The 23,696-nt window shown below is 40.5% G+C and overlaps 1 protein-coding gene across 1 annotated transcript in view; it reads right to left on the minus strand.

The window, feature by feature from the left end:
* EPSTI1 (epithelial stromal interaction 1) overlaps positions 1–23,696 on the minus strand; it is a 114,870-nt gene that overhangs the window by 25,196 nt on the left and 65,978 nt on the right. Inside the window, exons 7-8 of the mRNA XM_056109872.1 lie at positions 17,891–17,984; positions 6,953–7,036 (exon numbers count right to left, since the gene is read on the minus strand). Of these exons, the coding sequence (XP_055965847.1) occupies positions 6,953–7,036; positions 17,891–17,984 (178 nt within the window). The remainder of the gene's footprint in view (positions 1–6,952; positions 7,037–17,890; positions 17,985–23,696) is intronic.

Genomic DNA, 23,696 nt, shown 5'->3' on the forward strand with positions numbered 1-23,696 from the left:
CAAAGCATGTATCAAGTAAACAGATTGGAATATTATAATTTAGTGAGCAAGGGTGTATATAGCTAAAAGCTTCTTCCCCACCTCAGAATGCAATGAAAAAGGTCACAGAAATAAGAGGTATAAGAAGATTTAAGACTTAGAGAGGACAGATGCAGACTTGACAAAAATCCATTATATAGAGATCCCAGAAATGCAAAGTAGGCAAAAGAAAAAATTGTGAAATAAAAAAGTATCCAAGTTGAAGTGAGACATTATTTTGAGATTAAATGGTCTAACCAAAAATTACAATATTAAGGGGGGAAAATCTCTGAACACTATAAGATTTTTTTATGCTGGGCAGAGGAAAGAGGAAAAGAAAAGTAAATAAATGTTACAGAGACAATTCAGTCAAGGAAATAACAGAAAAGAAGAAAAAACGTTGCAAAGTAAATTAAGTAGCATGAATAACATGCAAAGTCAGGAGTATTCACAATAAATGAGAATATTTTAAATTTACCTAATAATAAATGATTTTTCTTTATATGACTTGCTTCAAATTAGATTTTGTGTGACAAAAATGCTTGAAAAGAAAAAGTCATTTTTAGCACTCAAAAATAATTTGAGCCAAGTCACACAAAGAGGTTAAAATGAAATTATGGACAAATATATTGACACATAAATTAAAAAAAACTGACAGAGAAAATATTAGAATCAGATAAAATATATATATAAAAGAAATTGAACTAAAATAATTAATGTGAGAAACAAGGTAATTCATATTGACTGAAATCTATACAAAAAGGCAGATTTCCCTGTGTCTCATTCGTTAAAAATACTTCCTACATCTACAGCTGAAACATCAGAGTCAAGAATAAAAACCCCCATCACAGACTACTGAGTTTAGAACCTGAGACCAGAATAGTCTCTCTTCTCTCTAAAATACAAATATCCTAAGTAGGCTGAATACTAGAAATAACAAACTTTGGGTTTTAAGAGAAAGGCAAATAGTGAACAATATTTGACACAATGCACTGAAGTTATCATAATATAATTTGCACCATTAAGTACTACAAAGTGAAAAATCACTATAAAATTTAAGATGTAGTATTGGATTTCACAGTATTTTTTTAGTAATCTGTCTTCTTATTACAAAATAAGTTTTGATGATGGGGACCTTCCTTGATTGCCTGTTCTGAATTGAAAGTTTATTCCTTGTATAAGGCTCAGCATTAAACAGGAGCTTGGGGCTGGAGAGATAGCACAGCGGGTAAGGTGTTTGCCTAGCACGTGACCGACCCGGGTTCGATTCCCAACATCCCATATGGTCCCCTGAGCACCGCCAGGAGTAACTCCTGAGTGCAAAGCCAGGAGTAAAGGAGTAACCCCTGTGCATTGCCGGGTGTGACCCAAAAAAGCAAAAAAAAAAAAAGCTTAATAGATGCTTGTTGGTATAATGGATAGATGGATGGAAGATGGGTAGATGGGGATAAATTACTTTAAGAAAGTAAATAATATGGGTTTATTTAGTGGGTAAAGACACTGGGGCGATAGTGGAATGAAGCATACAATGGTGGGGGAGTGTGGGGCTGAATATTTTATGCATTAAGCGAAGCCATTAACAGCACCAGAAATCCCACGGTGCCTAAAATAATATTTTTAGTATAGGAAATAATTTTTTAAGGTTGTGTTAAAAAATGAGTCACAACACCCAAGGACAGTAGATACAAGGGCCAGGAAGATTGTTCCATAGTGGGAAGCCTGCCTCATGAGCGGAGTGGGGGTGGGGGCTGGGGGTGTGTGGAGAAGGCAGCTGGAATAGAGAAGGGATCACTAAGAAAATGATGGCTGGAGGAATTGGTCGGGATGGGAAATGTATGCTGAAAGTAGATAAAGGATCAAACATGATAACCTCTCAGTGTCTGTATTGCAAACCATAATGCTCAAAAGTAGAGAGAAAGTATGTGGAATATTGTCTGCCATGGGGGCAGGAGAGTGGGAAAGGGGGGTATACTGAGGATATTAGTGGTGGGGAATACGCACTGGTGGAGGGATGGGTGTTTGATCATTGTGTGATTGTAACTGAAACATGAAAGCTTGTATCTATATCTCACGGTGATTCAGTAAAATAAATAAATAAATAAATAAATAGAGAAAAATAATGAGTCACATCCCTATCTTGCCTCGAGCGTGGGGGCCATGCCCACAAACTGTCTCCAGTGTTATATATGTTCATTAACAGCCATGATCCAGAGACTCACAAATAAATCTCAGAAGAGAACCACAAGCTGCAGAGATGCCTCTGGACCCCAAAGTCATCACCAGCTATGTCATCCTATTTAAAATTTTGTAAGTCCTGGAGTGCATGGCCATGTTCGCAGCCGCACAATATTTCATACTCTACTCCAAGTACCACACCACATTTGATGGGGTGCAAGGTAGAAGGCAACAGATCTTGATAAATAATAAATAAATAATAGCACACAAAGCTCAACATGTAACAACATGTTAGTAATATTTTATGTAAAGGCTTAATGGCTCCAGGGTGAGATACAAAAATCTCACACATTTTCCTCTAAGGAAACTTTTTTGGATCATTTTTAACAGATTTTTCATAACAAGCAAAACAAAATAAATTATTTACTATCTGCTTTTGGGGCAGGCTTGGGTGGTGGTGGGAAAATTAGAAATAATGGTGATGGGACTGGGATTGGAATACTGAGTGTAATAAATTACACTCAATAAATTACTGTGAAAAACTTTATAAAAATAAAATAAAAATTAGGGAGAAAAAAAGAGTCATAATGGGACCACAGAGCTAGGGTGGTGGGTAAAGTCTTGCACTTGTCTGATCTGGGTTCAATTCCCAACACCCCATGTGTCTCCTGAGCCCACCAGGAGCGATTCCAGAGTCAGGAGTAAGCTTGGAATACCACAAGATTGGGCCCAAATACAAAACCAAAACAAAAGAAAATGAGTCATAGGATAATAGGAGTCCAATTAAAATCACTAAATTGATTTTTCACATGGTATTTCACATGGATGAGCCTCACGCATAAAAGAACTGACAGAGGAACCCAGGTGTGTGGGACCCGGGGCTGAGATCTCCAAGCCTGCACAGTTTGGGACTGGACCTGCCAGTAACTAGACAGTTACACCCACCAACTGCCGTGTAACTCCAACAACGGCCAGGATCCAGAGATCATCACACTCAGCTCCTGGGAGAGAACAAGACAGAGTCTCCTACCCTATGCCTGACTGTCTCCACCAGGGCCCAACAGCTGAAGACCACCGAGGCCCAGCCAAGGCCATGCTGGGAGCACTCTCCACACACTTGGATGAGCCTCACGCATAAAAGAACTGACAGAGGAACCCAGGTGTGTGGGACCCGGGGCTGAGATCTCCAAGCCTGCACAGTTTGGGACTGGACCTGCCAGCAACTAGACAGTTACACCCACCAACTGCTGTGTAACTCCAACAACGGCCAGGATCCAGAGATTATCACACTCAGCTCCCGGAAGCGCGCGGCCGCATTTGCGGCCGCGCGACATCTTATCATCTCATTCCTAATTTGGTCAAACTGGCAGGCTACCAAATGTAACATGCCCACACGGCAGAGTCTGGCAAACTCCCCGTGGTATACCCAATATGCCAAATACCAGTAACAATGATGGGTCTCATTCTCCTAACCCTGAAAAAGCCTTGAATATGGCACTTTAAAAAAAAAAATCTCAGGGCTAGGACGAAGAAGACGTTACTGGCACCTGCTCGAGGCAATCGACGAACAACAGGGTGGTCGTGATCGTGATTTTATCTTTAGAAAATAGTTTTAGTAAGAGTATTCGTGACTATAAACCAGAACATAAGGAATCAAAGATGTGATCACAAAAATGTGATATCGATAAAATTATTTGAATTTTTTTTAATATGATGAAGTAGGACAGAAAAAAATCAAAAGAGGTATTAGCTTATTTGAATTGCCAAGATTGAGTTCATTTATTGACCAAAAAAGTGCTTCAGGCAAAAAATATGTTGAAGGTACATAGAAAATAGACAGAAATTTCTAGAATAAAAAGAAACTAAATCAACTACAAAATATTGAGAAATTTACTTATTATCCACAGAGACCAGAGCAGTGGAAGAATGTGAAAGTCAAAGATGAATAAGAACAAAATGAATGTGCTGTCCCTTCAACTTAACCTAAAGGACTTACTAGGTTATTCATAGTACGATCAATAAAAAATAATAAATGAAAAAAAATGAACACAAGGATGGATACAATAGTATAAATATATTATTTTATGCATCTTCTTATCACAAGTGCGATTCTACCAGGCACAGAATGCTCTCAGTGGGCACATTCCAACAACATACTGAACTAGATATGAGAGAAGCAAAATTAAAATAATTTTATCATTAATATAAATATCATTAGGTATTCTAATATTATTAAAAACCCTAAAAATGAAGGAGCCCTCTGGCTACTCAACAAGTGGCTTAAACCATGATCCCAGAGACTCAGAAACAAATCTTGAAACCCAGCGGCTTTTGGCAGAAATGCTTCTGGACTTCGCATTAGGTAAACAGCCCCAGGCCACCCCAGGTGGATATAGGTTTTGTGCCTTGTCCTGTTCCCCCTGGCAGCTCAGGGTCCGCCATATTCCAGAGGCTAACGGACAGCCAGGTAGGGACCCACAGTGAGGAGACTAGCAGAGCCTCATGGGATGGAGGCGGAGCTGGCCCTTTCCTCCACCCCCCCCCCATGAGACCTTGAGTCACTGCCCATGAATGAGCCCTCTAGTTACTCAACAAGTGGCTTAAACCATGATCCCAGAGATTCAGAAACAAATCTCACAACCAAGGCGAAGCGACATTCAAGATCAGCAATAGAAAACAAATTGTCTATCTAATGTTGCCTTTTCAGCAGATGTGAGTGTTGGGGTAAAATCCCAAATAATAATGGTGAATCTGGTGTCGAAATATTGAATGTAATCAAAGTAGAGAGTAATATGAAAACCATCTGCCACACAGGTAGGGGAGGGGAGATGGGGGTATACTGGAGTTTCTGGTGGTGGGAAATTGTGCACTGGTGAAGAGACAGGTATTTCATCATTGTATGTAGCACTGTAGCACTGTCCTCCACTGTAGCACTGTTCATTGATTTGCTCGAGCAGGCCCAGTAACAAACATCTCCATTGTGAAACTTGTTGTTACTGTGTTTGGCATATCGAATACATCATGGGTAGCTTGCCAGGCTTTGACTTGTGGGGGAGATACTCTCAGTAGTTTGACTGAGACTTAAACCGAAAGCTCACGGTGACTCAATAAATAAATTTATAAAAAAAACAAACAAACCCTAAAAATGGTATAATCTGCCATGTGAAAAAGTTATTCATTTTTCTGAAGGTTACAGTAAGGAAAATAATCAATATAAAGGTTACATAAAAAATATGTTCAATTGACAACCAGAAAAAATATATGTATTTATACATGCGTATATATACATTTATATAATTCTAGAAGGAAAATATGATTGGGAAATAAAAAGTTTAATTTTCATTACTTAAAATAACTGTTCAACCTGAAAATTAAATCCCAGATCTGATTTTCTAATCTGTCGAGCATATTTTCTTTATGAAATGGTCTATCTTTAATGATTTTTCATGTTCCAAATATAAACAGCAAACTTTTTAAAAAACTATTAGAATTTAATAGTGTTACTGAATACTGAATTAAGTAGAACCTTGGAGAAATCATTGATTATTCTCATTAGTTTCATCATGCTAAGGAGCTTTTGACCCAAATTATGCCTAAGTGTTAAAGGTCAGTATGATTATCAAATCATAACACTGTTCCCAGTTACCATACCAAAAATCTAATTCTAGTAAGGATTACCCACAAACATTTTTTTCTATTTTGGGGGCCACACCTAGCAGCTGCTCAGGAGTTATTCATGGCTCTGTAGTCAGGAATAACTCTTGACATTGCTCGAGGGACTATAAGGAATGCTGGAATCAAACCAGAATCAGCCATGTGCAAGGCAAATGCCCTACTTGCTATACTTCCTCTCCAGCCAAATTTCCTTAAGATTCTATATTCATTCCACAGGTATCTATGAAATCCTCACATGTGTAGAATATCTTTATGTTTTTCACAAATGTGTGTTTCAGGTGTGTATAAGTTATAAGCCACTTATAACTTTTCTTACTTAAGTTTGTTCTAGTATTCTCTGAACACTATTTTATAATTTCATATAACTTTGATTTTAAAAATGACATGGATCCCCAAACATAAGAGTTTCTATCATTCTCTCACGAACTACTAACACCTAATTAAAGCAGACACACTATTATACCCACCAGAACACTTTATGAAGCCAAGTAACAACAGAACTTTGACAGGAACTACCATACAACGATACAACTATTCTCATAAAACATACCCATCTCTCACACTTTTCATGATTGCATTTTTTGTTTGTTTGTTTTGTTTTGCTTTTTGTGCCACACCTGATGATACTCAGGACTTATTCCTGACTCCACACTCAGGAATCACTCCTCATGGAGCTTGAGGGACCATATATATGGATGCTCACAGGGCAGAGTCTGGCAAACTCCCCGTGGCCTACCAAATATGCCAAATACCAGTAACAATGATGGGTCTCATTCTCCTAAAGAGCCCTGAATATAATCTCAGGGCTAGGATGAAAGAGACGTTACTGGGGCCTGCTCGAGGCAATCGACGATTAACAGGATGATGAAATGAAAAATGAAAAAAAATATATGGATGCTAAGAATCAAACCCAGTCTGACTGCATGCAACGCAAGCATCCTACCTGCTGGACTATCTCTCCAGTCCCAAATGTTTGTCATACTTTATTGAAATTTTTTATGTATGTAAATATTTCATAGCCCTTCAAAATGATCTAGGATTACTAGTCAATAAATCGCTCTGGCTAATGGGTTCCTTTCCATACCTTCTGGTGTTGCTCCTCTTTCATCTTTTGTAATCTTCTATTTTCCTCTTCCTTTAAAGAATCCTTATAAGCCCGGCTTCTAGACTGTAAAGGTAGCAGGGATGGGGACAGAAGGGAGAGAATAACAGGAGAAAAATTAGCAAAATTTTGCCTACCATGAAACTAGTTCTAACAACACAATCTCATCCTGAGCATACAATAAGCCCTTCACACACACTGCTTATTGAGTGATTTATGCATGTGTCTGAAGCCATCCCTTGGGATACATAAAAAGAAGGCTAATGCAAGCACAGTCATCCAGCATATTTCAGAGGATGATCTAAATGTTTGTTTAATTAAGCTTTTAAAATATCCTCTCAGAGACAATCAACATAGTTTATTCCTTCTAGTGAGAAGGATTTTAAATAGAAGCAAAGTCAAAAAAATTTTAAAGAATATACCAACTAGTTCATATCAGAGACAAGCAACAGTGACACTGACTTTGAAGCAAAACAGAACTTATCTATTGCTCATTAATGGTATCCTATTAAACAGCTGCCAACTGGTGATTGATACCATATAATACCAAAGATTCAAGTCTTTCTAAGTCTTTGCATCCCTAATCAAGATGTGAAATTTATTTCTAGTTCTGAGAGCTTTCCATTTCCAAACAAAGCCTATGTAAAAAGGAACACAGGAGTCTGGATAGAGTAGAAACTCCAGTGGAAGTCTTAGAGCCAACACACACAGACCAGGGTCCTTCTGCCAGGGTTTTCCCACATTCACACATTGAGCATGCATGCTGGGATTAATGAAAGTCCTAGTAATCTTTATAGTAACTGTTGTACACTTTGTCTCCCACACAATGAATTGTAGCCCAGCTTCTGCAAGTCAGAGAAGTCAGCCTAACAGGCTCATGCAGAGAAAAGTTCATTTATATCATAAAACATCCTGCAGCATCATGTATAAGGTCACGTATTTCAGGTTTGGTTCCTTAATAATCTTCCAAGTTTTTTTTCTGTAAACTGTATCCCCCTTTTTCATTACTACAATTTTTTTCTTTTCGGGTCATACCTGGTGATGCACAGGGGTTACTTCTGACTCTGCACTCAGGAATTACCCCTGGCGGTGCTCAGGGGACCATAGGGATGTTGGGAATCGAACCCGAGTCAGTCACATGCAAGACAAATGCCCTACCCGCTCTGCTATTGCTCCAGCCCCACTACAATTTTCTTAACCATTTCTTTCATGAAGGAGTTCTCAAGCACCGCTCAGGAGCCTCCTAGTGATTCTTGGCCATGCAGGAAGAGGGTTCAGTCTGAGGGGTTCAAGAATGTGGTGTTGTTCCTGCCCTGAATTGCTGCCAATTACCCATGCCACTCTGGCAATCCTGAGGGTCTCTATGGTGGCACCCAATGAAGCTCAGGGGTCCAGGGGGTGCTGGCAATTGAACATGGGTCTGCTACATGCAAGCCATGTGCCTTAACCCTATATCAACTTTCTGGCCCTCAAGTATTTCTTAATTCACTCCCCTGATTGCTGCTATTATAAAAACTCATATTTCATCAAACAACAAGAAGCTCTTTACAGAAAAGGAGCAAGACATTCAGACCTGTATAATCTATAGTGCAACTCATTAGAATATGGAAGTGCAGAAGTATTCAAAAGTTTCACATAACTGAGAGTCAGTAGGATTCTCACCATGGGCCATGCGGGATGGCAAAGAAGTCAGGGAAGGGAACACTATGACAATGATGAAGGGAAGCAGACACCCTGGAGGAGGACGGGATGCTTAAAGAAGGAATTAGGGATCGGCATGATTATAAATCAAAGTGCATAAAGAGAAAAATGTGCTTGCCATAGATCAGGACTGGGCAGGAGGCAAACAGGGAGGAAAGGCTGGGGACATTGGTGGAGGGGAGTGAGCACTGGTGAAAGGATTGATGTTGGAATACTATACATGTGAAACTTAATTATGAATTACTTTGCAACTTTATAGTTCAGTGATTCAATAAAAATTTAAAAGAAAAAAAACAGAAACAAACAAAAAAAGTTTCCTGCCACATTACATAGATGAACATTCCCTGTGATGACCCCTTATCTACATCTTCTGCACCTCATAGGACAGGAAGAAGGCACCAACTGCGAGGACCCTCTTTGTTTTAATTTTTGAGAAGTTAAGTCCTCATCAAAATTCCACCTAGGACTAAAAGGGGGGAGAGGCCACCAGGGAATACATCAGGGAATACATTTTCTATTAGAGAATAAATATTTAGCTAGAGCACATATAGTGACTTGTGTGAAGAACAAATTCTATCTGAAAGAAGAACAATATTTATATTACTCTAAATAAATAAACATTGAAGGACTCTATTTGTATATTCTATCTGTCCCTTTGCAACATAACTAATTTTTAATTCTGTTACTAGAATATGAGTTTCAGTTTTTGACTCAAAACATAATTGTCATATAAATAAAACATAATTTAAAAACAATGCCACAGAAATTGGGAAGTTTCATGACACCTTTAACTTTGGAGAGTTCCAAGTCCTTGTAGTCCTAATGTTTGCTTAACTGACTGTGATCATTAGACAAGGCAGGAAGTTTCTGTTCAAATATAATAGGGGAAAAAACTTTCAATCACTAATTTTCTTTTAAGGATAGAAATATGAATGTCATTTTTTCAAAAAATCTTCTATCATTAAATATTAATTTAATATAATAATACTAACATTCTGTTATTCTGCAAACACACTGACTTTCACTTATCTTCCCATCCCAGGCTCTGTAGATAATAGACTCATTGAACAAACAAGAGCTAAGTTTCTGTGGCAAGATAGGATCCTAGACACGAAGATGTAACAGCTTCATGTGGAAGTTAGACAAGAAAATGATTACAGAGCAGGAGGTCAGGTATTATGATAGAGGACACTGCAAGGGACACTGAATTGAACTGGATCAGGACACCTTCTCCAGTGGGTGACAATAAAGTATATTTTAAGGTAGGAATTGGGTTCAGTAGGGGAAAGGGCATTGAGTAAGCAATAAAATGTTAGCTTTGCAATAGTTTCCTAGAGCTGCCTAGTACCGAAGGTTGGGTGACAAAAAAACAGAAATGTATTCCCTTATATTTCTGGAGCATAGAAGCCAAAACCAAAGTGTCTGCAAGTTTGGTTCCTTCTTAGGACAATGGGAAAAGGATCTCAGTTTCTCCTCTTGGCTTATAGAGGGCTGTGTTCTGTGTATGTCCCTTTACATACTATCCCCACTGTGTCTGCCTCTATATCAAACTTAGCCTTTTTTGTAAGAATAACTTTTTTCCTGGATTAGGCCCATCTTAGTAACCTCCTTTTCACCGAATTACTTCTGGAAAGACACAATCTCCACATAAGGTGACATGCAATCGAATTGAATAAATGAATTTGGGGAGAAACTTTGATTCAAGATAAGAATGAAATCCCATTTCAAAATGGTGGAGTAACAATATTTTTGTTCCCATCTTTTCTCAATAGTTATTCGAAGCAGAGAATCATGAAACAACACAAACCAAGAGAAATATGGATTCCCAGATGAAAATCGACAAAGACAAAGTAGATGGAAGAATGAAGGGGGAAAATCAACTAACATATTGCTGGTAATGGCTAGGGAATTCCCCTGTGAAAAGCAGGGTTCAAGAACAGGAGGTACTGACTGACAGGAAGCCCAGACATGAATGGAGAAGCTTAGGCTACTCCTGACTTGGAAAAGACAGGTGCTCATTCTCCCAGCTATGACAGAATTTTTAAAAAGCACAGTCTCTAGATGAACTAAGCCAGGTCCATCTAGTACCCAAGGTAGCAAAGATCAGATCCCAAATTTCGAATAAAAGAATTGTGTAAAATCCTGTATCCAGAGCGATGGGGAGTATTGGAAGTTTTATTCTCCTGCCTCTCCTATAGCCTCAGAAAGGTTAAAGCTGATGTTTTATCCATAAAACAGAACAAGTTTGTTCTTATTATTTATTTTATTTTGTTTTTAAGTGGCAGTGTAAACAGGAGCTCTTGGAAATTTTAAATATTTCCAACAGCTCAAAAAGATAAGCGAGTAAAATATTTAGGACAGAGGTCCCCAAACTTGTATGGCTTACTGTGCATCTTCAGAAAGAAAGGTTACTCATTGCCTACCTGGAAATCTACCCATTTTAAGCCAAAAGAAAGCCTCCCCTTCCCATGCACCTAAATCCACTACCACTTCATTCCAGTGACCCGAAGGAGCAGCATAGATCATTTTGGGAAACACTGCTTTAGAAGATGAAGTCATATGTGATGAAAAATGTTTGATTATATATCCGAACCCAAGTACTATAGTGCAAAGCTATGGTGGTCCCCAAAGGTGTCAGGCCTCAACAGCCCTGATTTGTCAGGCCCAGACAGGACCAACTATTGACAGGTGGGAGTCATCCTGAGGTCCTGAGAACTGCTGGGAGCCTTCCCCACAAGATGAAGAAGTACTATGATGAGAAGCATGCTGAAAGTAGTCTATAGACCAAGCATGATTGCCACCCATTGCCTCTTTTGCAAACCATAACACCCAATAAGAGAGAGAACAAAAGGGAATGCCCTGCCACAGAGGCAGGGTGGGATGGGGGGGAATGGGGGTGGAGGGATACTGGGATACGTGGTGGTGGGAAATGGGCACTGGTGGAGGAATGGGTTTTTGATCATTGTATAATTGAAACCCAAGCACAAAAATCTGTAAGTCTACAACTATACCTTATGATGTCTCACTAATAAAAAAAAATAAAGTATTTAGAAAAGTGTCTAAAAAAAAAAAAAGAAGCTCTGTGATGAAGTACACTTCCAAAAAAGAACACTCCAACACTCCTGTCTGCAAATATTATAACTTCTCAACAAATTTAAAAAAAAATAATGAGCTAGTCCCTGGATTCACTTCCCAGCACCCTTCCTTCCTCCCACCACCCACACACACACTGACAAAATAAAAGGAAATAAACGCAAGAAAATTATATAGAATTAGTGATGAGATTCCAAACTGAAAATGAGTTTAAATACCTGAAAAGCACATCAGTTCAGTTGAAATTATAGAACAGGAGAAAACATTCAAATATTTCTAGAAGAAAGTCTCAAGGACTTATTTATTTATTTATTTATTCTGGGAAAAATGAAAGCTTGGGTCAGGCATTTATTTATGTCAGAGGAAGAGCTAATTATACACTTTAATCCTAGAAACATAGGAACCTATCAAATTATTTTTAATTATTATTACTTTTAAAAATTCTTAATAAAGAAGCCATGATTTAAAAAGTCCCTGACAGCTGAGGTTTTGGCATACAATTATTCAACACCGATCCCTCCACCAGTATCAACTGCCCTCCACCAGTGTTCCCAGATTCCCTCCCAACCCCAGCCTCCACTCACCCCCGCTTGTCAACTTGACAGGCACATTACGAAGTTTCAGTGATTGCTGTTTAGATCTCATGTTTTCAATTCTGTTGAATCTGTGTTTTGGATATAAAGCTATCCCCCTCACTCATTTCACTGGCATAAATGAAGCCCTGATGCCTTTTAACCCATAATTTCTATTTATCTTCTTCCCCCATTGATTGCTTGTTCAAGGACTGAAATTTAGACAGCTTGAGATTTCTCAGGAACTAATACATAATCAGAAGAACAACACCTTCAATCTTACAAAGAAAAATTATTTCCAGATTTGAATATGTACCAGAAAATGGTAATCTAAATGTGAGGATAGTCTATAGTTTCAACAGGCAAGGTCTGTAACATGCAACTTCTCTTTAGGAAGCCATGAAGTAATATACTCTTCAAAACAAAGATATAAGAACCAGAAATCAAGGGACTCAACACTGGGAAGTAATAAACTCGATTCCCCAGAAAGCCCTATACCCAGGCCTCTTGTCATGAGCTAACTGTACATTAGAATCACCTAGAGAGCCGTGGGGTCCCACAGCTGAAACCTCAGCATAGTACAGCTTCCTAAGGGCGTGACCCAGTAGTAGGGACTTTGAAAGCGATCCCAAGTGATTGAAAATCTTTCTCTGAAGGGAAAATTCCAGAACAACAGATACGTAGGAGGCCCACGTATCAGGTTAAGTCAGGAGGAAAGAGGGACTTAGAAGCACATTTCCAGGAAGGAAATAAGCCAAATTGACAAGTCGCCTGGCAGGCACTACAAGGAAAATTACATGGAAATGTTCAGCCAAAGACACTTTGCAGTAGGGTCTACATAGTAGAAGTGTAGCCTATTGGTACAGCAGTCACCAACATTCAAGGAAGGTAGGCAAATGTTCAAAGAGAAGTGAAGAAAAGCTAAATAAATAAATAAATAAACTTTTTCTAATGTAAAAAGAAAGAAAATGTAAAGTGTAACAAAAAAGTTTTGTCACTGAAAAAAATATCTACATAATTGTGGAAAGGAAATAATGCTATTGAGAGATTGACTAAAGGATTTAAATTCATAAGATTTTAAATGGATTCATCAATAGATTAGCAAGATACATAATATACATGTTAGCAGATACTCAGCATCAAAGAGCAAAAGAAAGAGCAAAGACAGGGTGCAGAGATAAGTATTTGCTCCATGCTAATGGGCAGGAGCCACTAGGGCCCTTGACATACAACAGATGATCATGGATGATACAGTGAGCCCAGGGTGATCACAAGAGTGATCAGCAAAGGAGAGCAAGAGAGTGGGAGAAGGTGAAGTGAGGATGACAGAGAGGTGAAGCAGTTATATCCCAGGGAGCCGGCCCAGGCACTCGACCAACCTCCAGGCTTGGAGGACCCAGTTTTACATTCACCCTGACATTTGCCAGTTTATGATTTCTGACCTGCATAACTGTGAGAGAACAGACATGTTTTGTTCTGACAAAGTGTTTTTTGAAAGAGGAAAAAAAAAGTCAAGGCGCATATGCTGCCTGAGCCTTTGTGCTGCTTGTGCCCACATGGCCGAGCACATGTGGTGTCCAAGCTCATGTGTGGCCCGCATCTCCCCTCTTGAGATGTGTACATTCCTGCTTTTGTATCTAATTCTGGGATGTGCGTAGGGGCTCTCTCAGGCCTTGGAGAAGTCCGTGTTCTCTCTTGAGAGCGTCACTCTCTCTCTTTCACCCTCTCTCCCTCCACACCTTAAAAACCCTCCAAATAAAATTTGTTTTACTTTAAAAAAAAAATCAAAAGTCCCTGAGCAGTCATTTGTGACTGTAGCAGTGAGAAAGAATTGTAGTGGAAGCCAGATGGAAAGAGTGTGAAGGACAGGCGCCTCAAAGTGTTGGCACTTCACAGAGGCGGGGGGGATGGGGGGATGGGGGTGGGAGGGATATTATCCATGGTGGTGAAAAACGGGCACTGGTGGAGGGATGGGTATCTGATCATTGTATAATTGAAACCCAAGCACAAAAAAAATTGTAAATCTACAACTGTAAATAAATAAATAAATAAATAAATTAAAAAAAAAAAAGTGTTGGCACTTCAAAGAACATGTAGCACATGGACAAAAACTAAAAAAGTCCACTCCATACATGTCTCAAGAAGTAGAAGTGAGAGGAAATGACTGGAAAGGCCTGAGCTATCAAGCTGTCAAATATGACCGTGCACACAAATCTTCCATGGACTACATGAGAAATCCAAGTCCCGTTACAATTAATGTTGGGCCTGAGATTCATCTGCATGTCTAAGAGCTCCTAGGAGCTGACCAGGTTGCTGGGCCACAGATCAAACCTGGAGCAGCAAAGCCCTGGACTATAGGACATCAGAATTTTGCAGGTGGGGGAAGCAGAGTGGCAAGCAAATAGGACTCTGGGCTTTAAGCTAAGGCATACTGACTTAATTCCTGAGAAAGAGGATGCACTGGGCAGCCGAATCACAGGAAGAGGTCTTTTTTTGTTGTTTGCTTTTTGTTTTTGTTTTTGTTTGGGGTCTTCACTTGGCAGTGTTTAGGGCTGACTCCTGCTCTGCACTCAGGAGCTACTCTTGGTGGTGCTCTGGGAACCACATGGGATGCCAGGGATTGAACCTAGGTCGGCCACATGCAAGGGAAGCATCCTACCTACCTATTGCTCTGGCTCCAGGTGAAGGTTTTTAAAGCTTATTATTCTCTGTAGAAGAAAGGAAGGGTGTCGCAAACCAAGGGCTGGAAACTATGTAGCATGCAACTGAAAATACTCAATGATAATAACTGAGGGAGCTGAGGCAATTCTTCAATATGTACACATAGCACAAAGAACTACATCATCCAGGTTAAGTACCTTTTGTCTTTAGTTCGCTTGTTTAACCCTCCAAGGAATTTTCTTAAAGGCTTTTCACTCACATTACTATATAATATTTATTAAAATACTACCGATCTAGGACCACTCCATATTTAAATAAGTGCAAAAAACTTTTCTGAGTGAATTTTGATATATGTAGTCATTTTTTTAATGTTTAAAACCTGCAGCTAATCAAGAGAGCACTGTTCAATTTCATAGATGGAAAGAGCGCGGGTACCAACAGGTATCTTCTTTAATCTTCACCAAGGTTCAGTGCACATATTTTAATTTCCTTAAACATGAAAAGTGGTTCTGCACAGGATACTCAGAGGAATTCTGTGCATATGGATTAGACAGAATGTGAAGAGTATAATACAGGTAAAAATTCAGTTAACTATATGGAGCACCAACAAATTATTAATAGTTCGGTGTCAAAATGAGAACAGCTAATGAATGCAATTCACAAGAAACTGTCCTGGGTCCAATCCTGTGTCATCATTTCTATTAATAGCTCTGAGGCCGGTGTGACTAATCCACACAAAAATGCAGCTCTGGGAGACAATTACTGATGCTCAAAATGACAATATAAAATGCAGGATGATCTCGTTCAAATGAAGAAATGTGTCAAAAGTCAACAGAGCGAGTACATACAGTTCTGCCAGGTGATTCAAATCACAGGACTCAGGAAGCCCTACAACAGGAAGAAGACCATTCTAGCAGCCAAGCACCCAGTGGGTAAAACTACTCAACTCCTCCTCTCACGTGTCCTCTCAGTCACGGTGGATCTAGACACAAGCCAAAGACTGTCACCCGCTCAGGATCTAGGTCCCCACCTATAGCACCTCCATGCTTCCCTCCAGATCTCTGTCCTTGGATAGGTAGAGATAACAGACTTGATCTGACTTATGGCCCCTGCACTAGCAAATTTAGATTTTGGAACACCACTCTAGAAGTAGGAAAAAGAAAATAAGGAACACTCAAAAAGGTCAAAGGTAAGATTATATGACCTTCTCCCAAGGAGTTCTGCAATGTCTTCTGAATTTTAAAACAAGGACACAGAGAATGTGAAAATCAGGCTTATTTAACCACTCACCTACCCAACCTCTGAAAAAGCTGAGAGTGTTTCAAAACTTAATCCAATCTTCTTTTTGATGTGCTGTTCTTATCTGAAGTCATGCCTTACTGCATTGACTTGTTTGTCTCCAGCCAGCCAGTCAATAATCAGGCCCCGCCAGTCTCCCCTCCCTGCGGGTGACCTGGACACTCATCTCCACTCTCCCCATGAGCCTAGATCAAACCAGGTGACATCATTCCTCACCTAGACTAACACAGAAACCTCAGAGAACAGTGGGTCTCAACTTTTCTACACCTTCAAGAAAATGGACAAAGGAAAGCATTTCACAGATTGCTAAGGAAAAACAAAATATGATTTATAATAGAAATATTTAAATAACAATATTTATAATAATATTGCTGCATGATCCAGATAGATAATGGGTTCATCAGCTATAATTTGAGAGGATCGGAGAGAGGAGTTGGGTGCCATACCCATTGGTGCTCAAGGCTTACTCTAGGCTCTGAGCTCAGCGATTTCTCCCATTGAGCTCGGGGGACCATATGTGGTGCCAGGGATTGAATCTGGGTTGGCTACAGGCAAGGCATGCTGTACCAGCTGTACTGTCACTCTGTTCCCAGCAATAATTTGTGTGTGAATAATCAGGAAATCTCTGCAGACCAGCACTGACAGTTCTGTGGACTGGTATTTGAAAAGCACTTAGAGATCTATTGCTTTATGTTCATGCTTCACATCTTTACCAGTGTGAGTGTGATCTGTCTAAAATGGAAACTTTCCATAGGAGGGCACTTGCCTTGAATGTGTGAGGTCCTAGATTTGATCTCCAGCATCAAGTTAAAAAGCAACAAAAAAACCTTTAAGTGCTAGCCTCGGAACTTTAGTACTGACAAAATGAGATCCGAGTATTCCAGTGTGGCATACACCTTCAGACTATTGACAGTCTACCAGAGTATCATCAGCCTCCAATGTGGAGCACTTCCAGATGTCTCAGTGTCTGGGGTAACTGACTCTAGAATTTGGTGTGCAGATAGTAAGGATGCCAAATCCTGCCATAGCCAAGACAACCCACACAGCGACCCATCTCACTTCAAGCTGCACCACATAGATTCTTCTGTGGCACCTGCCTACTTCACATAGATTCTTCTCCTTTTGGCACCTGCCTGCTTCTTCACCCTCTCTCTTCATCATCTAGGTTGCATGTACACAATTCTTCTTCCATCACACAAGCCACACCTCTTGCTTGCTTCTGTGTGTTGTTTAATTGTTGACATTCAGAAAACCTCATCACTCTGCCAGTTCACCATAAACTTATGCTCTATGTTCATCGTTTGCCTTTGTATCTCTGGCTTTTCTCCCTCCCTTGACCAAGGTACTTGCAGGCAGATATTGTATATATGCAATCAAACATGTATAAATATACAAACTTAAGGAATGGCTGGGTGGAAGACTGGGTGGGATTAAGGGCTTTTCAGAGGTTGCTATTTAATCCACAAACACAGCTGAAAGTCACAGTTTCCGATCATCTGCCTACATTTCTAGTAGGTCATTCTATTCCCTTAATCTTCATTCACTAAACTCTTCTCATAGTGCCAGCTGGCGTTGTTCCAGGTGGCCCACTTACCCAGGTTGAAGGTGCTGGTTCACAAGGAGCAATTTGACAGGTATTTCTGTTTGGTAATGTGGTGTTCAGTTTGCTCAACATCTGAGATGTTACACTAGCAGGAACACAAACAGGAGTTAGTGCCTCCAAACAAATAGAAACATTATTATTTATTGTACTTTAGGAGACTAGCCTAGAATTTTATCAACTGAGAAATAAAATTGTCTTAGATCAATAAGTAAGTTTGTGAACAAAGTATGATAGAAAATCAAAACCAAGGGCTATTGCTAGATTGCACATATTCTTTCGTTCTCTTTTGAATGTCTCTCCTTTGTTTGCCTTTGTGGGTGCCATTGTGGCAATGACAGATTCCCACCCATGCTTGGTTGTGGTTCTGGTGATGGTGCATGCATGCTCAGTCCTGCTGCTAACTGACAGGGGGTGGGTGTTACAATTTGTGGATTTGTGGAGTTCACACATTCTAGTCGTGCTTGTTAGACGTCACTCACACACATTCTTGCCAGGGCTCCCATTCCTGACCAGTCTTTGCAAACTTTATAATGCTCACATACAGTTGGCATAGGTGCAGCCAGCGATCACTCCCAGTGCCAGGAATTACAGACAGCTGAGGTGCCAGGATCACACTTGATACATGAAGAGGCACTGGGGGAAATTGCAGTCTATCATCTGCAAGGCAAGTACTTTAGCCCCTGAGCACCACTCTAGCCCCCTGAATTCTTGGAAAGCAATTGTTTGAAAGATGCCAATCTAGGCTTGCTTAATGCAAAGCCATCATTTAATTTTTTTCTACCTCTTTTGTGAATTTTGACAGGAGGATAAATGTTTCCTCAGTTTCCACCATATGGGACCCGTCTTTCCTATCTGAATATTTAAAGCTTGGCACTCAGACCTCACCTTAGCATTGTGGATCATTCCGCTCTAACATCAGTTTCCACACCAGTTTTACATCAGGCTCTTCACCCTTGCTCTCTACTCACAGTTCCTCCCTCAAAGCTTTAACTATACTCAGGAGGCACAGATACTCAAGTCCATCCGATCAGTCACTCTCAACTACAGTGGATCATGAGCCTCTCTGGGTTTCTGAAAGCAGAATGGACTTTCAACACACACACACACACACACACACACACACACACACACAACACAGACACATACACAAAGTGCATGTGACTTGTATCTTTCACAAGAAGTAAAAAGTACTACTATTGCTGCTGCTTCTAACTGAATCTCTGAAATTTTAGCTTTGGGAGATTGTGAAGATCTGTCTCAAAATGCCCTAAATTCTAATAAAAAGGCTTTTGCCTTAAAAAGCTATGATTGTCAGGAGCTAACTCTACGCTCAAGGTTATGTGTTGCATGCCCAAGGACTGGCATTCAGTCCCTGTCACTGCATGGCTCCTGGGTACCACATGATCCCTGTGCATTGTGCTATGGCCCAGGGTTCCCAGCACTGCTGGATCTGAGCATTGAACCATTCAGCCAATTGGAACATCACCAGAAGTGATATTCCCTGAGTACTGTTGGGAAAGCTATCAAAAAATATAAACCATTGCCTCAATTTCCCTTCTTACCTATAACAAGTGTAGTTTGCTGCAATATTTTTTATTATTACTTAAATGACGGCCCACCATTGATTAGTTTACTTAATTTTTATTCTTTTGTTCTTTTCCCAAAAGAAGAGATTTTTCCTCCTCCCCTCCACATGAACAAGCAAGTACCTCACAACCAAATGCCTGATTTCTTTTGCACCAGACACTCACAGTCGGCTCCCTATGTGCCCCCTTCCTCTCATTACTCTGATTTTTCTCCTTAATAGTTTAGGCTAATGCTGAGATTCAATTCATCAAGTGCTCAAGACATGGGCATCAAAGAAAACACGAGAGGCCTGATTAAAAAAAAAAAATGGTCTTCAGGGGGGCCAGAGGAGAATCAAAAGAAGGAATTAGAATTAAACAGAGATGCCAGCATCATTTTAAGTAATTACTTCAGTAGAACATGGCATTCGAACAAGGTCAGAGAAACAAGCCAGGAAAGCAAGAGCTAGAAGCTAAGCAAGGTACATAACCCTGAGAAGCACAGGCCCCAACAGCCGAGACTAGCAGCCTTTGCATTTGTCTTGGATTGCTTATCTCGCCTGGAATAGACAAGGAGACTAATGAAGTTGCACCGTCTGGAAGCTGCCCCACTGTCTGGAGCCTTATGAAGTCATCCGTCAAAAGTGTAAAAAGAAGAGAGCTGCCAGAAGTTTGGGGAGATTTCTGAATAGCCTTAGCTGAGCATAGCTCATAGAGAAAGCAGGGCAAAAGAAACACTGGGATAAGCAAGAAACGTCCGACGGAGCTGACTGGCAGCTCTGCATGCTGCTTGGATGTTGCTTCTAACTTGCCAATGCCAAGCACTAAGCAGGCAGGAAAGCCAGCTCCCAGCCACTGTGCCAATTTTTACGCGCCCGCTCATGCCACAAGATTAAATCAAAATGACAAGACTATACATCTGTTATCGGAATTTGAGATGGGCCCAGGGGTAATGTGGATAAATCCCAGGTGATTAGCTATGCACACAAGACACGCTCCAAGTTAACAGGCCAGAGGCATTGTTCTTAATAAAAATCCTAGTAATAATTCGCTTCTTTTAACTGAACTGAATCAAGATTCCTGTAGGTCTTAGCATTTGGATGAGGGAGGGTATCTTCCAAGCAGTGCTCAGGAGGTTTGGGCCCCCCTCCTGGTAAGTACTGGCCAACACACTTGAATTTCTATATGTGAGTTGCTCCTCCAAGGCTGTTCCTTGGTGCCTGCAGTGCCATGGATGTTGAAGGACTTTGCTTTAGGGTACAGAGGACTTATGCAGGGTACCATGTGGGCCGAGGATCAATCCAGGGTCAGCTGCAAGCAGAGCATGCACTTCTACCTCTGTATTATCACTCTGATCCTTTATCACAGCACTTTATAAAAATAAAATATAGATGCTTCTGCAAAAGCACGTGGAACAGGACCTGCTAGTATAAAAGTCTAACGAGACAGACAGCTAGATTCCAGTGCTCTGAGTCAACTCTTTTCCTCAAGGTTTCTTTCTCTTTGTCACTACTAGGATTCTGCTCTTTGCTGGAGATGGAGGATCCAGTCCATTTTATCATTCTGACAAGCATGAATACAGAGCTTCCTTTATTCTCTATAAAATGGATGGTGGGGCTGGAGAGATAGTGTGGGGCTAAGGGGTTTGCTTTGCACACAGGTGTTCCTGGTTCTATTCTTGCACTGCACATGTCTATGAGCACTGCTGGGTGTGATCCCTGAGCACAGAGCCTGGAGTAAACCCTGAGCACAGGTGGATATGCCCCCACCCCTCACCAAAGCAAAACAAAACAAAACGTTAATGATGTTCTAGCTAATTAACTAAGCAAAGCTGAAGGGGCTTTTTTGGTTTGTTTTGTTTTTCACTTTTGTTCAATTTCCAATCTTTGGGAACAGATAGATAGTACAGGGAGTAAGACATTTGTCTTATAAGCAGCTGGCTCTGGCATGATCCCTAACATCAAATACGATCCCCTGAGGCCAGCCAGGAGTAATTCCTGAGCACAAAGCCAGGAATAACCCCTGAAAAGAGCCTGGTATGACCCCAAGAAACAAAAAACAAACACTTTACAATCTTCAGAGATTCTTCCTATTTGTGATATTCAACTTCTTCTAAAAGGTTGAAGAAGAACCTCTTTTTCCCTTGCTTTCTTGGTCTTGAGTTTGGCCCTACAGTTGATTACTGACAGGGGACCATGAGAAGAAGTAACACTTATGCCTTCCAAGATTATTTATAAATATCCAAGGCATGTGGTTCCATAGTTCTTTCCTTTCTGAACTAGAAGAATGGTGACCCTGGCACAAATATGGAAATTATATATTTTAAATGCTAGAGCCAGGACTGGAGTGATAATACAGTGGGCTGGGTGCTTGCTTTGCACATAACTGACTGGAGTTCAATTTCCCACATCCCGTATGATCCTCTGAGCCTGCCAGAAGTGATTCCTGAGTACAGAGCTAGGAGTTAGCAGCCTCTGAGCACCACTGAGTATAGCTGAAAAGGAAAAAAAAATCAGAGCCTCCGTCAGGTAGCAGGTTTGGGTCCTGAATATATGGGTGGAGAGGGTCTACCCAAATTTGTTTTAAATGTCAAGTGGGAGATATGTGTGTGTATGTGTGTGTGTGTGTGTGTGCGTGCGCACGCGCGCTTTGAGGTCTGTTTATTACAGTAATGTTCTTACCCAAATAATACAAAATTAAGTAACAGATACAAAAGAATCATTTCTAAGTAAGTGATCCATTCCAAAAATACTTAAGAATGGGCCAAGATAAGATGAGAAGAACAAAATTAATTCTCAAGGATTTCACTAGGCATCTTAGATGTTGCAGAAACTCACCAGGGAGAGATGAAGGTGAAAAAGAGGAAGAGCCCACTCACTCTGGAAATGTTTTCATATGGGTTCAGGAGTCAATTAAATCTCAAGCATAAAAATAAGTATTGATGGGGGCAGGAGTACAGTACACTTGGCAGAGTACTTACCTTGCATGTGCCCAACCTGGGGTTGGATCCCATGCACCCTATAGAATATAGAATCCCCTGAGCTCGTTCAGGATTGATCCTTGAGCGCAGAGCCAGGTGTAAACCTTGAGCACCACCAGATTTTCTTTTATTTTTTCTTTTTGGGTCATAGGGGTTACTCCTGGCTCTGCGCTCAGGAATTATTCCTGGCAGTGCACGGGAGAACATATGGGATGCTGGGAATTGAACCCGGTCGGCCACATGCAAGGCAAATGTCCTACCACTGTACTATCACTCCAGCCCCCAAGCACTACCAGATTTGGCCCCCCAAAACAAAAAGATGAAACAAAACAAACAAACAAAAATACACAACTTACGATTGATGGGGAATTGGGAAGAGAACACTGAATTATAAGAAAGTCAAAGAAGAAAAGGGATGTGATTTGCTACTCTACAAAACCATGAAAAACAAAATATGAAGAATCATCAATTAAAAACACAAAGCTTAACATGTTTGTTCGTTTGGTTGGTTGGTTTTGGGACCACACCTGTTGGCACTCAGGGGCTACAACTGGCTCTGTGCTCAGGGATCTTTCCTGGTGGTGTACAGGGGGACCGTGTGGGTTGCGGGGATTGAATCTGGATTGCAGCAGTCACAGATGTATGTATGGGAAGTGCCTTAATCTTTGCTCTATTTCTCTAATCCAACCTTGACTTTTAGGGGGAGGAGGGGGGTGTCTTTGAGCCACACCTAGTGATGCTCAAGGGTTACTCCTGGTTCTGGACTCAGGAATTACTCTTGGAAGTGCTTGGGGGACCATATGTGATGCTGGGAATAGAACTGAAGTCAGCCACAAGAAAGACAAATGTCCTATCATTATACTCTCTGACACCCCATGTTTGACATTTTTGATAGCACAACAATGATAGGAAAGGCCACCGAGTTTAAAATTGTACGTCTCTTAACTCATATGAATAGCCCGTATTTCCCAAGAGATTTTTAATTTAATAGAAAAAGTGCCAGGGTTTTTAATGTTCGAGGATCTTTATTTTTTTTTCTTTTTTCAAAAAGTTCACTTAGGCCTGTAAGAGCTTGTAACTCAGCAGCTGCCATTCACTGCACCCCAGGGCTACAAGGTGCTAAAAGCACCTGTCAACCTGGCTGCCCACATCTGCCAACACTGAATCATGACGGGAAACATAAGAACATTCTAATAAAGATGTTAAAGCTAAGTGGTTGTAATTAGGATGCTGCCCTTGCCAAAAAAAAAAA

The sequence above is a fragment of the Sorex fumeus genome, unplaced genomic scaffold (assembly GCF_029834395.1).
Source record: "Sorex fumeus unplaced genomic scaffold, SorFum_2.1 ptg000008l, whole genome shotgun sequence".
NCBI lineage: Eukaryota > Metazoa > Chordata > Mammalia > Eulipotyphla > Soricidae > Sorex > Sorex fumeus.